The sequence below is a fragment of the Malaclemys terrapin genome, chromosome 9, assembly GCF_027887155.1.
Source record: "Malaclemys terrapin pileata isolate rMalTer1 chromosome 9, rMalTer1.hap1, whole genome shotgun sequence".
Lineage (NCBI taxonomy): Eukaryota > Metazoa > Chordata > Testudines > Emydidae > Malaclemys > Malaclemys terrapin.
Genome location: NC_071513.1, coordinates 51,914,750 through 51,927,370, shown reverse-complemented (window position 1 = coordinate 51,927,370; position 12,621 = coordinate 51,914,750). Strand labels below are relative to the sequence as shown.

The 12,621-nt window shown below is 46.5% G+C and overlaps 1 protein-coding gene across 10 annotated transcripts in view; it reads right to left on the bottom strand.

Annotated features, from left to right (window-relative positions):
* Positions 1 to 7,959: 7,959 nt before the first annotated feature.
* The window catches only part of CEP63 (centrosomal protein 63), a 43,587-nt gene continuing 38,925 nt past the window's right edge, over positions 7,960 to 12,621 (bottom strand). For all 10 annotated transcript variants that reach the window (XM_054039957.1, XM_054039960.1, XM_054039956.1 and 7 more), the window contains 3 exons: positions 12,315 to 12,520; positions 11,081 to 11,399; positions 7,960 to 8,503 (listed from right to left, as the gene is read on the bottom strand). In XM_054039957.1, coding sequence (XP_053895932.1) covers positions 8,345 to 8,503; positions 11,081 to 11,399; positions 12,315 to 12,520 — 684 coding nt within the window. In that variant the 3' untranslated portion in view covers positions 7,960 to 8,344. The remainder of the gene's footprint in view (positions 8,504 to 11,080; positions 11,400 to 12,314; positions 12,521 to 12,621) is intronic.

Here is a 12,621-nt window from a genome sequence, read left to right as displayed (position 1 = left end):
CCTCTTACCAAAACTCTGCTGGTCACAAGAAAGTCCCTAGACCTTCACCCAGCAGGTAAAATGGCAGGGGGAAGGAAGCTGGAACTGGGGCAGGAGAAGCCCAAACTACTCATGTAACAGATGCTCAGAGAGCTATAGCAGTAAAAATAGTTTCTTTGTACAGATTTCCCATCACCTATCACGATAAGAGTCTCCAGGACTCATTTTCTCTCCTGGACTATAGGATACTGTTATTACCCTCAATACAACCAGCCAATTTGGTTTAGTCGCTCTCTCTCTCTCTGTGTACACCATCACCCCTTGGATTAAGTAGACACATGACCTAGATGCAATATCACACATGGATAAGGAACAATCTACTGTACATCTGATGCCCTGTCACATATCTGGTAAGACCAGCATTAAAAGTCTTGCCAAGATGGCAGCCTTTCCGTTTCACGTGGTGCGGACTAGAAATCAAGGCACAACTCACTACAAGTTGGTTTCCACATATTTTTTTAAATGAAACAGAAGGCAAACGTTTGGTGTTATTAAAAGGAGGAGTTCAAAGACCAAAATCAAATAAACAAAAACCTTCTAGCGTCATTAATTATAAAACTGCTAGGACCAAGTAATTATTCTGAGGGATGTTCAACATTCAGAAGGCATAAATGAATGCACGGAAACCCTGCAGCCCCAGATAAAAGTGCCATAAAGCCTGGACTCACTGTGCCATCTCCCCCAGGATAAACAACCCTATTCCTCCTCCTCACAAAACGACAGGTACACTTTACAGTTTTATAGCGCACATTATTGATAAGTCAACTCTTCCCACCAATTCAAATGGACTATTATCCTTCAGTCTCAAAGGGGACTGGGAGAGTTTCTGTAACCCTATGCCATGCAGAGAAGTAATTACTCTGAGCTAAGAATTCACATTGTTGGCTGTGATTTGCTAATGTCAGAGGTCTCATCCTTTTGGATATTGGAAAATTATTCTACACACATACAAGTGAAGAACTTTGATAACTGCCTCTCAGCTCCTCCATCTATCAATTATTATAGCTAATTGCTTCAATAATGGCCCAAATGTAATAGCGTATTTAGGTGCATGGGATGGTGATGGAATAGTATTTTCATGCACTGTAATAAAATGCAAGCGAATGGAATATCTCAGAGTGTGGCTGTATAACCCGGCCTGATGCAACTGGAGTAATTGCTCCTTTCATGGCACAGTCTGTCTGTTAAGTTTCTTTCCTCTCTAGTCATCCATGCACAGGCTTTATACACATGAGAACCTTTAGTGTTGCTCATCTGCAACCATCATGTACTTCAGGATTTACTAGATTTTGCTAATCACAGAGCAAACTCCTGGCCCCTATTGGAGTCAATGGAAGTTTTGCCACTGACTAGATAATGGCCAGGATTCCACCACCCTAATGTTTATATACTTCAGCTCATGGAAGCCTTGAGATCCTTTGCTATTGTTGCCCCTTTGGCCTTAGTGGTTAGCCTATATATAGGGCCTTGCTGAGTTGTTTTCATTGACCTGCCTCTGCTCCAATTGAACTCAGAGCCAGAGGAGAGTCAGACCATCACTATGCTGAGCTGAGCGGCGAACAGCAGAGGCTAACAGCGGGAGTTTGCCTGGGAGCTGTCCGAGAGGAGGTACGCTAAGTGCTGCATTAGGGGGGCTGTGTTGGTGAGTATCTGAGTGTCTGCTGCTGGGACAGTTGGTCAGTTTGACCGTGTGCTTGATTGCTTGCTTGTTTGTTTGAAAAGTGTGAATTGGGAGTGCTTTGTTCCAGCTGGGCCTTGAGTGGGCCTGACTGGTATATAAGGGCAGTCAGCAGCGAACCAGCTGAGCGGCGAACAGCAGAGGCTAACAGCGGGAGTTTGCCTGGGAGCTGTCCGAGAGGAGGTACGCTAAGTGCTGCATTAGGGGGGCTGTGTTGGTGAGTATCTGAGTGTCTGCTGCTGGGACAGTTGGTCAGTTTGACCGTGTGCTTGATTGCTTGCTTGTTTGTTTGAAAAGTGTGAATTGGGAGTGCTTTGTTCCAGCTGGGCCTTGAGTGGGCCTGACTGGTATATAAGGGCAGTCAGCAGCGAACCAGCTGAACGGCGAACAGCAGAGGCTAACAGCGGGAGTTTGCCTGGGAGTTCGCCTAGGGAGAGCGCACTGAGGCTTTCATCTGCAGGTTTCTCCGAGTAGTTCCTGCAACAGTTGAGGAAGCTCCTAAGAGGACGGTGATATGGAAGGTGAGCGATCAGCTGTTGTAACCTGCACAGGTTGTGCCATGTTTGTCTTTCTTCCGCAGGACAGAAGCGACTTTGTCTGCACAAAATGCAAGCTGGTCTCCATATTGGAGGAGAAGGTTCGAGGGCTGGAGAAACAAGTATCAACTCTGCGTTGCATAAGGGAAAATGAAGATTTCCTGGACAGACGTCAGGAGATGCTTCTACGGCCACAATGTTCTGAAGATTCAGAGCAGGCGCAGCAGGGACAGAAGGATTGTGAGGAGGTTTGGCAGCATGTGACCTCCAGAAGAAGAAAGAGGAGCGTCCATGCACCAGCAATGGAGATACAGGTGAGGAATCGTTTCCATGTTCTCTCTACAGGTGCTAATGCGGAGAGTGGACTAGATGGCCCATCTGAGGGAAGGGAGCAGAAGGAGACTCCACCGATTGGAAGGCAAAAGATGCACTGTCCTAGGGATGGGGGTTCCACGACCACCACTCCCAAGAGGAGGAGGAGGGTGGTGGTGGTCGGGGACTCCCTCCTCAGGGGGACTGAGTCATCTATCTGCCGCCCTGACCGGGAAAACCGAGAGGTCTGCTGCTTGCCAGGAGCTAGGATACACGATGTGACGGAGAGACTGCCGAGACTCATCAAGCCCTCGGATCGCTACCCCTTCCTGCTTCTCCACGTGGGCACCAATGATACTGCCAAGAATGACCTTGAGCGGATCACTGCAGACTACGTGGCTCTGGGAAGAAGGATAAAGGAGTTTGAGGCGCAAGTGGTGTTCTCGTCCATCCTCCCTGTGCAAGGAAAAGGCCGGGGTAGAGACCGTCGAATCGTGGAAGTCAACGAATGGCTACGCAGGTGGTGTCGGAGAGAAGGCTTTGGATTCTTCGACCATGGGATGGTGTTCCAAGAAGGGGGAGTGCTAGGCAGAGACGGGCTCCACCTAACGAAGAGAGGGAAGAGCATCTTCGCCAGCAGGCTGGCTAACCTAGTGAGGAGGGCTTTAAACTAGGTTCACCGGGGGAAGGAGACCAAAGCCCTGAGGTAAGTGGGGAAATGGGATCCTGGGAGGAAGCACAAGCAGGAGAGCGCAACAGGGGAGGACTCCTGTCTCATGCTGAGAAAGAGGGACGATCGTTGAGTTATCTTAAGTGCCTATACACAAATGCAAGAAGCCTGGGAAACAAGCAGGGAGAACTGGAAGTCCTGGCACAGTCAGGGAACTATGATGTGATTGGAATAACAGAGACTTGGTGGGATAACTCACATGACTGGAGTACTGGCATGGATGGATATAAACTGTTCAGGAAGGACAGGCAGGGCAGAAAAGGTGGGGGAGTTGCGTTGTATGTAAGAGAGGAGTATGACTGCTCAGAGCTCCGGTATGATACTGCAGAAAAACCTGAGAGTCTCTGGATAAAGTTGAGAAGTGTGAGCAACAAGGGTGATGTCGTGGTTGGAGTCTGCTATAGACCACCAGACCAGGGGGACAAGGTGGACGAGGCTTTCTTCTGGCAACTAGCAGAAGTTGCTAGATCACAGGCCCTGGTTCTCATGGGAGACTTTAATCACCCTGATATCTGCTGGGAGAGCAATACAGCGGTGCACAGGCAATCCAGGAAATTTTTGGAAAGTGTAGGGGACAATTTCCTGGTGCAAGTGCTGGAGGAACCAACTAGGGGCAAAGCTTTTCTTGACCTGCTGCTCACAAACAGGGAAGAACTAGTAGGGGAAGCAAAAGTGGATGGGAACCTGGGAGGCAGTGACCATGAGATGGTCGAGTTCAGGATCCTGACACAAGGAAGAAAGGAGAGCAGCAGAATACGGACCCTGGACTTCAGAAAAGCAGACTTTGACTCCCTCAGGGAACAGATGGGCAGGATCCCCTGGGAGAATAACATGAAGGGCAAAGGGGTCCAGGAGAGCTGGCTGTATTTTAAAGAATCCTTATTGAGGTTGCAGGAACAAACCATCCCGATGTGTAGAAAGAATAGTAAATATGGCAGGCGACCAGCTTGGCTAAACAGTGAAATCCTTGCTGATCTTAAACGCAAAAAAGAGGCTTATAAGGAGTGGAAGATTGGACAAATGACCAGGGAGGAGTATAAAAATATTGCTCAGGCGTGCAGGAGTGAAATCAGGAAGGCCAAATCACACTTGGAGTTGCAGTTAGCAAGAGATGTTAAGAGTAACAAGAAGGGTTTCTTCAGGTATGTTAGCAACAAGAAGAAAATCAAGGAAAGTGTGGGCCCCTTACTGAATGAGGGAGGCAACCTAGTGACCGAGGATGTGGAAAAAGCTAATGTACTCAATGATTTTTTTGCCTCTGTCTTCACGCACAAGGTCAGCTCCCAGATTGCTGCACTGGGCAGTACAGCATGGGGAGAAGGTGGCCAACCCTCTGTGGAGAAAGAAGTGGTTCGGGACTATTTAGAAAAACTGGACGTGCACAAGTCCATGGGGCCGGATGCGCTGCATCCGAGGGTGCTAAAGGAGTTGGCGGGTGAGATTGCAGAGCCATTAGCCATTATTTTTGAAAACTCATGGCGATCGGGGGAGGTCCCAGATGACTGGAAAAAGGCTAATGTAGTGCCCATCTTTAAAAAAGGGAAGAAGGAGGATCCGGGGAACTACAGGCCAGTCAGCCTCACCTCAGTCCCTGGAAAAATCATGGAGCAGGTCCTCAAGGAATCAATTATGAAACATTTAGAGGAGAGGAAAGTGATCAGGAACAGTCAGCATGGATTCACGAAGGGGAAGTCGTGCCTGACTAACCTAATTGCCTTCTATGATGAGATAACTGGCTCTGTGGATGAGGGGAAAGCAGTGGATGTGTTATTTCTTGACTTTAGCAAAGCTTTTGATACTGTCTCCCACAGTATTCTTGCCACCAAGTTAAAGAAGTATGGGCTGGATGAATGGACTGTAAGGTGGATAGAAAGCTGGCTAGATCGTCGGGCTCAACGGGTAGTGATCAATGGCTCCATGTCTAGTTGGCAGCCGGTTTCAAGTGGAGTGCCCCAAGGGTCGGTCCTGGGGCCGGTTTTGTTTAATATCTTTATTAATGATCTGGAGGATGGTGTGGACTGCACTCTCAGCAAGTTTGCAGATGACACTAAACTAGGAGGCGTGGTAGATACACTGGAGGGTAGGGATCGGATACAGAGGGACCTAGACAAATTAGAGGATTGGGCAGAAAAAAACCTGATGAGGTTCAACAAGGACAAGTGCAGAGTCCTGCACTTAGGACGGAAGAATCCCATGCACTGCTACAGACTAGGGACCGAATGGCTAGGTAGCAGTTCTGCTGAAAAGGACCTAGGGGTCACAGTGGACGAGAAGCTGGATATGAGTCAACAGTGTGCTCTTGTTGCCAAGAAGGCTAACGGCATTTTGGGCTGTATAAGTAGGGGCATTGCCAGCAGATCGAGGAACGTGATCGTTCCCCTTTATTCGACATTGGTGAGGCCTCATCTGGAATACTGTGTCCAGTTTTGGTCCCCACACTACAAGAAGGATGTGGAAAAATTGGAAAGAGTCCAGCGGAGGGCAACAAAAATGATTAGGGGTCTGGAGCACATGACTTATGAGGAGAGGCTGAGAGAACTGGGATTGTTTAGTCTCCAGAAGAGAAGAATGAGGGGGGATTTGATAGCAGCCTTCAACTACCTGAAGGGGGGTTCCAAAGAGGATGGAGCTCGGCTGTTCTCAGTGGTGGCAGATGACAGAACAAGGAGCAATGGTCTCAAGTTGCAGTGGGGGAGGTCCAGGTTGGATATCAGGAAAAACTATTTCACTAGGAGGGTGGTGAAACACTGGAATGCGTTACCTAGTGAGGTGGTGGAGTCTCCTTCCTTGGAGGTTTTTAAGGCCCGGCTTGACAAAGCCCTGGCTGGGATGATTTAGCTGGGAATTGGTCCTGCTTTGAGCAGGGGGTTGGACTAGATGACCTCTTGAGGTCCCTTCCAACTCTGATATTCTATGATTCTATGATTCTATGATTCTATGCGTGCTGGAAAATCCTGCCACCATAGTGTGACTTCAGGCCCTATATGTTATATGGGAAAAGAAGTTTCCATAATAAATATCACATTGCAAAAGGGCACTAGGTCCCATTGTATGGCACAACAGTCTCTGGAATGGCTCTAGAACCATCATTTACATTTATCAAGGACAGCTGGTGGGATCCACAAATCCTCCACATTTTTTAATTCCCCAGGCAACATAGGAGAGCTTTCAAACATACACTGACACATAGTTGTTGAGAGGGGAGGGAATGAGGCAAAAGCTTCCAACAACAGAATATAACGCCTTTGTTTTAACAGGCATTACTTACCACCTTCACTGGATGGTCTGGATCGATGGAGCTGATTATCACTTATGGCAAGTCTTCATGCAGTCAGTGATTTCAGGTCTTCTCAGTGTGTGAAACTGATTAAAAGTTGTGGAAAACTAATAAGGACAGAGAGAAACAGGGAGTGGCAAATGTGGGGATGGAGACGCCAATACCGCACAGGGTACATTTTAAATCAAGCTGCATTTATGAGTCAAGCTAATGCAGCAGAGTGCTGAGTAGTGCGGATCAATGCCCACCTGGATCATGCTCAGGGAACCCACAGCCTTGCCAAGGAGGGGCAGATGAGCATGGGGGAGATGGAATGGGAGGGTGGAGTCTGAAAAGCAGGGAAAGGAAGCACAACAAAGGAGCAGGAGGAAAGACAAAGGCTGGGACCTAGGTGTTAGGTGTGCAACTCCCATTGACTTTCAATGGCAACTGGGAACCTAACTCCCCTAGGGATCTTTGAATCTCTAACAGGGACATAAAATCCTTTCTGGTTTGTCAGCTGACAAATTATTACAATAACTTTGGCTCAGTGGCCTATTCATTGTGAGGACTCTTACTAGAGCTATGTGGCAGCATTAGCTCACCACCTTGCCACGTGACTGGGTTAGCCAATCCGGTCCACTTTATAAATGAGGCTAGTACATAAAACAAAAGAGCTGGCGAGGGTGGATTAGGAATTCATTATCAACAAAAAAAGCATCAGGCTTGGTCTCCAATCTGTTCCCTTAGATGTGACAGAACACACTGAAAACAGTCAAGGACAAGTGCCTTAAGATGTACTCCTCCTGTCGGAATGAAACAACTTTTCAGAAGCTATCTGGCACACTGACCTGACTCCTAAAGCCACTCTTACAATTCCTACCAGCTGCTCAGTGCTCTGTAATACAGCTGTTGTACAAATATAGTGGCTCTCATTCATGTGTGTTTATCCCTTACACTTGACTTCACCTTCTGTTCCAACTGCTCCTCTTTTATATCCATCACCATAGTGAGAATTCTGCCACCTTCCTTTGTTTTCTGCTTGAGTATTTTACTGCCTCAGTATCTGTGAAAGCAATATAAGAGCAAGATGGAAGCGGATGGAAATGAACAGCACAGCACGCAAGCAGCCGGGTGTAGGAGTTGCATGAAACTCCAGGAAATATTTACCAAACAGTACACTAGGAGAGGAGAGCTTCATTTGGAAAGTGTCTCCTCCCCCACTTAGGCTTGCTGTATACCTTGTTTTTTGAAAAGAGCATAACAACTCTTGGAAGCAGATGGTCAGATTAATTCCCTGGAGATGGGATACAAATGAAAACTCACTGGCTGAAAGAGATTTACTTTGTGCCTTGGGGGGTGGGGAGAGAAGAGGAGTAGAAATGAGAACAGGGAGAAGGGATTTTTCTGCTTTTGCTTTTATTTATCTTTTTTACAGATATAAAAATAAATTTTAAATAAATAGTTTACACTGGAATTTGCTCTGGGAAGACATCACAATCTCCATGGCAGTGAACACACACACTCTCCTGGAACAGAGACCTCTAGCCTCCTGAGTCAGTGTTTCAGATGGAGATGTACTGTCACCAGCACAATCACTCCCACCACGCAAAGTGTTTTGCTCCAGAGACGAGCATGATTTCCTTGTTTTCCACACTGCTAATTTAGCTTGGGGAATGAGGGGACATCTCTCCTGCAAGCTCTGTGTTATATTAGGCTCATGAGTACCTTCCCCCTCAGTTTGATGTGGTTTAATTAAACCAGTCTTCAAATCCACAGATCTTGAAGAGCTGTTACTTCTGGCGTGTGAACTGTTTCACTGTCCTTTCACTCTCCCTTTTCAGTTCCTCAATGTGAGCATCTAAGCGTTCCAGGATATGCTGAGATCTCACTTCTTCCTCCTCCAAAAACCTTGCTGCTATTGAGCCAATTGGAGCTGTAGGCAGGGGGCACTAAAGGAAAACAGAGATGTTAACAGGGCTCATGGGCACACAAACTGCAGCAGGAGGCTTCAACAGATGCAATATTCTGGCATTTGACTGTGAGGGGAAAAAACAGTGCATTTAATTCAAGTGAAACTGTACTGAACCACAAGCAGTTTCAACATGTTCAGGGAACCTAGAATCTAAGTTGTGTCATTATGGAACTTTATTGAGGTGGCAGATTAGGAACCTTAAAAGGTCAGCTGGAAAAAGTGACATTCTAAAAGTGAGGCCCTGGGTGGCTAAGTTAACAAATGACTTAGGAACAGAAGCCTCACTGGAAGAACCATAGCTGGGACATCTGCTTCTAAGTCCCTTGCCACTCAGCAAGGGGCTAGATTTTGAATGAGCAAGGGACAAGGCCCTCAGGACGCCACAAAAAGCCAGCAGTAATATGAAATCAATAATGCAGAGATTGGGCATGCTTCCAGCCTGTCACAGTAAAAGAGTGCCAGCCTGAAGGTCAGCAAAAACAGGATTCCAGTCATACTTTCAAAAGGTACAGCACTACATGAGTTGTGTTGACATTCCCTCCTCATGCTTAGACAAGTCACTGATACAACAATTCAGTCCTAGTTGCTAGCTGTAGGGCACACAGGGAGAGATACTGACTCTCCAGGTAGCTTCAGCCAGTCTCCAACAGCAGTGAAAAATCCTATAACACTACCGTGGTGCATGTAACTACTCTCCATAACAAGGACTTTGCATGTCCAGGGCTAAGTGGGAGCTACTATTGTGTGGAAAATGACTTCCACAGTTACCTACCCGACCACCGCACTTCTAGGGTGAATCCTGGCCCCGGGGAAGTTGGTGGTAAAATTCCTGTTGACTTCAATGGGGCGAGGATTTCATACTCAGTGTTGAACTTTCTACACAGCTTTAGGGTAACTCAAGACTATGAAAGAGGTTGTATAAAACCACTGTCTAATGGAGGGGTCGGCAACCTTTCAGAAGTGGTGTGCCAAGTCTTCATTTATTCACTCTAATTTAAGGTTTCGCGTGCCAGTAATACATTTTAATGTTTGTAGAAGGTCTCTTTCTATAAGTCTATAATATATAACTAAACTATTGTTGTATGTAAAGTAAATAAGGTTTTTAAAATGTTTAAGAAGCTTTATTTTAAATTAAATTAAAATGCAGAGCCCCCCGGACCAGTGGCCAGGACCCGAGCAGTGTGAGTGCCACTGAAAATCAGCTCGTGTGCCGCCTTTAGCACACGTGCCATAGGTTGCCTACCCCTGGTCTAATACAAGTTTAAATCATTACAATGGTTTTATCACCAGAGTTTAGCCACCTTTTCCTGTGCATGTTACTCACCCACCTGCTGCTGCCTGTCTCTCCCCACTGCGGGAATGAGTTTCTGAGCAGACTATGAAGTCCCTGCTTTCTTTTATGTACTGCCTCCTTGAACATTACGGGTTTGTGAGGCACGAGTCCCATGCAGCTGGGAGGAATGCACTGAGCTCCCATCACACTCCTCTTCAGCCAGCCCTTGTTGATAAATTGCCATCTACTCTTTCAAATAAAAACGGAAGCTGGTTCTGCCACTCACTTGCCTCCCCCAGACAGCTCACCCCATGAAAGGGGACATTTGGAAGCTAAGTTTTAAACTACATTAAAAACAAGGGGGGGAAATTCAGAGAAGGGAATGTGTGGGGAGGGGAAGGGGAGATAAAATATGAGCTCAGGAAGGAGTTGTTGTCCATCAGGGAAAGCCTGCCTTCAATTTCTTGGCAAGAGAAGACAATTGGTGATTTCCACATCCAGAGAGAGCCTCTTGGATTTCACCCAAGACAGAAAATGCTGGCCTTTCACAGATATGCAGCGGCTCGTGTCATCCAGTTTACTACCACTTCTCCAATCCCCTCTTTTTTTTGTGACAAATGCTGCCTGCTGGCAAGCTCCCTTTCTCTACTAATGCTGTAGGGGAATGATATACCAGTGGCAGCCCTTTAAGAGCCATAAAATAGTGACAAAGTACAGTGTATGGGGTGGGGAGAACCAAAAAACTTCAAGTGTCCTCCAATCAGTACTAGGAAAAATATGTGAACTAATTTCCTACCTCAGAAACTTGATTTCATTCTCCCCATCCACTATATTTTCAGCATAGCAGTTTTCCCTCTCCTACAAAATATTAAATGCCTGAGCCAAGTTTCACCAAACAGATACGGATACAGAATATTTAATAACTGAAGCGGGTTGCTTATGTCAGTTGGTACACAACTCCAGTATGAAGAAGCAGTTCACTACAAGCTGAACCAACTTGGAGTTTAGAATTTGTATTTCAGCAGAAAGTCTTGCCCCAAAGTGTTCTGGGAAATAATCTTATTCCAAACCGTCATTCTAGTTATTACAGTATTCATTATCCCTGTACTATTTGCTTTCCTGGCTTTGGGTTACAACGTACCTCTACGCGCACACACAGTATGGTGGTGTTTAAAAGGTGGTCTCTGAAACCTGCTTATATTTGTCATATAAGAGAATGGAGACTCCTGACTATATCCCTTCTCTCTGAACAGTGACCAACAACCCTATATTACTACTTACCAAAGGCACAAGTTCTCTCTGTTGACTGGAGACTGACTCCCTGGATGCATCATCAGTGAAATCTTGTTTTCCATCCAGCACAGGGGGCAAAGGGTCTGCTCCCAGCAGCGAGTCAGAGGACAGGGATTCCTTAGAGCTGCTCCTGCTGATGTGGGGGCTCAATCCGCCTGCTGCACCAGACACAGCGCCCATCCCAGGCAACACATGCTGGGCTTTCAGAGTCTGGATCTCCCCTTTGTAGTGCTGAATGGTCTTTTCAAGCCTGGCCTGCAGTTTCCTTCTTTCTTCCTCGTGTTTGTGCTGCAGCTCCTGGGTTCTTCTGGAGAGCAGGACAGAAAGCACAAATATAATGTCAGGACAGTTTGGCTCTGTTTTACAGATCTTATCCAAGGTCCTTTTCTTGGAAAAGTTCAGAAAGGTTAGTCTTCACTTTCCTGATAGGCTTGGCAATTCAAACTGGCTGCTATCACTTGTTTTCACAAGACCCCAGAAGTACATCCAGTCTTCAGGGAATTCACACCACCATTTATTCTATTGTTCTGGTCATTTTAAGTATTACAGTCTGTGGAACATCCTATTACGACCACAGCTTCCTGTGCCACAGCTAATTCCTCCACAAAAACCAGTACACGTTTACTGAGGAGAATGCATGCATGCTTCAAATATGTGCTAATTTTGCTACACAAAAGCAGCTAAGCATAGCGGCAATGAAGAAGAGCACCAGTAAGGGCATGTCTACACAGCCTGCAGCAATGAGTTGCCCAGCCCCACTTGACAGACCTGGGTTAGCAGGCCTCACACTAGTGGTCTAAAAGTAGCTGTGTAGACAGTACTTTGTAGGTGTAGCTTGGGCTCTGAAGTCCAGCCCCGCTCCCTAGACTTCAGAGCCCGAGGTGCACAGTCAAAGCGCTGTCTAAACAGCTACTTTTAGACTGCTAGTGCAAGCCCCACTAACCGAACTCTGTCAACCCAGGCTGGGAGCCCCATTGTGAAATCCAAAATGCTATGTAGACATAGCCTAAGAGGCCAGCCAGCACTGCAGAATGAAGAGAACGGACTAAAAGCTATTGCTCCATTTAAAGCACAATGGCAAATTCCAGAATGGCCTTGTGTAAAAGTTTTGGGGTAGATATTCTGTACAAAATGTGGCATCAGAAACCTATTCGTTTGCCTTCTACTTTCCTTTGTAATAATAATAATAATAAAAACCTCTGTCCCCATGCCATGCTCTCACCTGCATTCTGTATCCTTGATCTCAGTCACTTTGCTTTGCATTTGCTGCACGATGCTTTCATACTTGTCCCGGCAGGCCTGAGTGGAGAACTCTAACTTAGCTCTAGTCTCTGCCAGGTCCTTCTGCAGTTGCTGGTTCTCAGACTCTAATTTATTTAGCGCTGTGGTGTAGCTTTCTTGGATGTCTGTTACAGGGACATCTTTTGCCTAACAAAGGGAGAGATGTTGAAGTCAATCCAAACTTCTATTTTTCCGGATTTTGACAGAGATAATCTAGATCCAGAGCACAGATGGACCACATTCTGCCT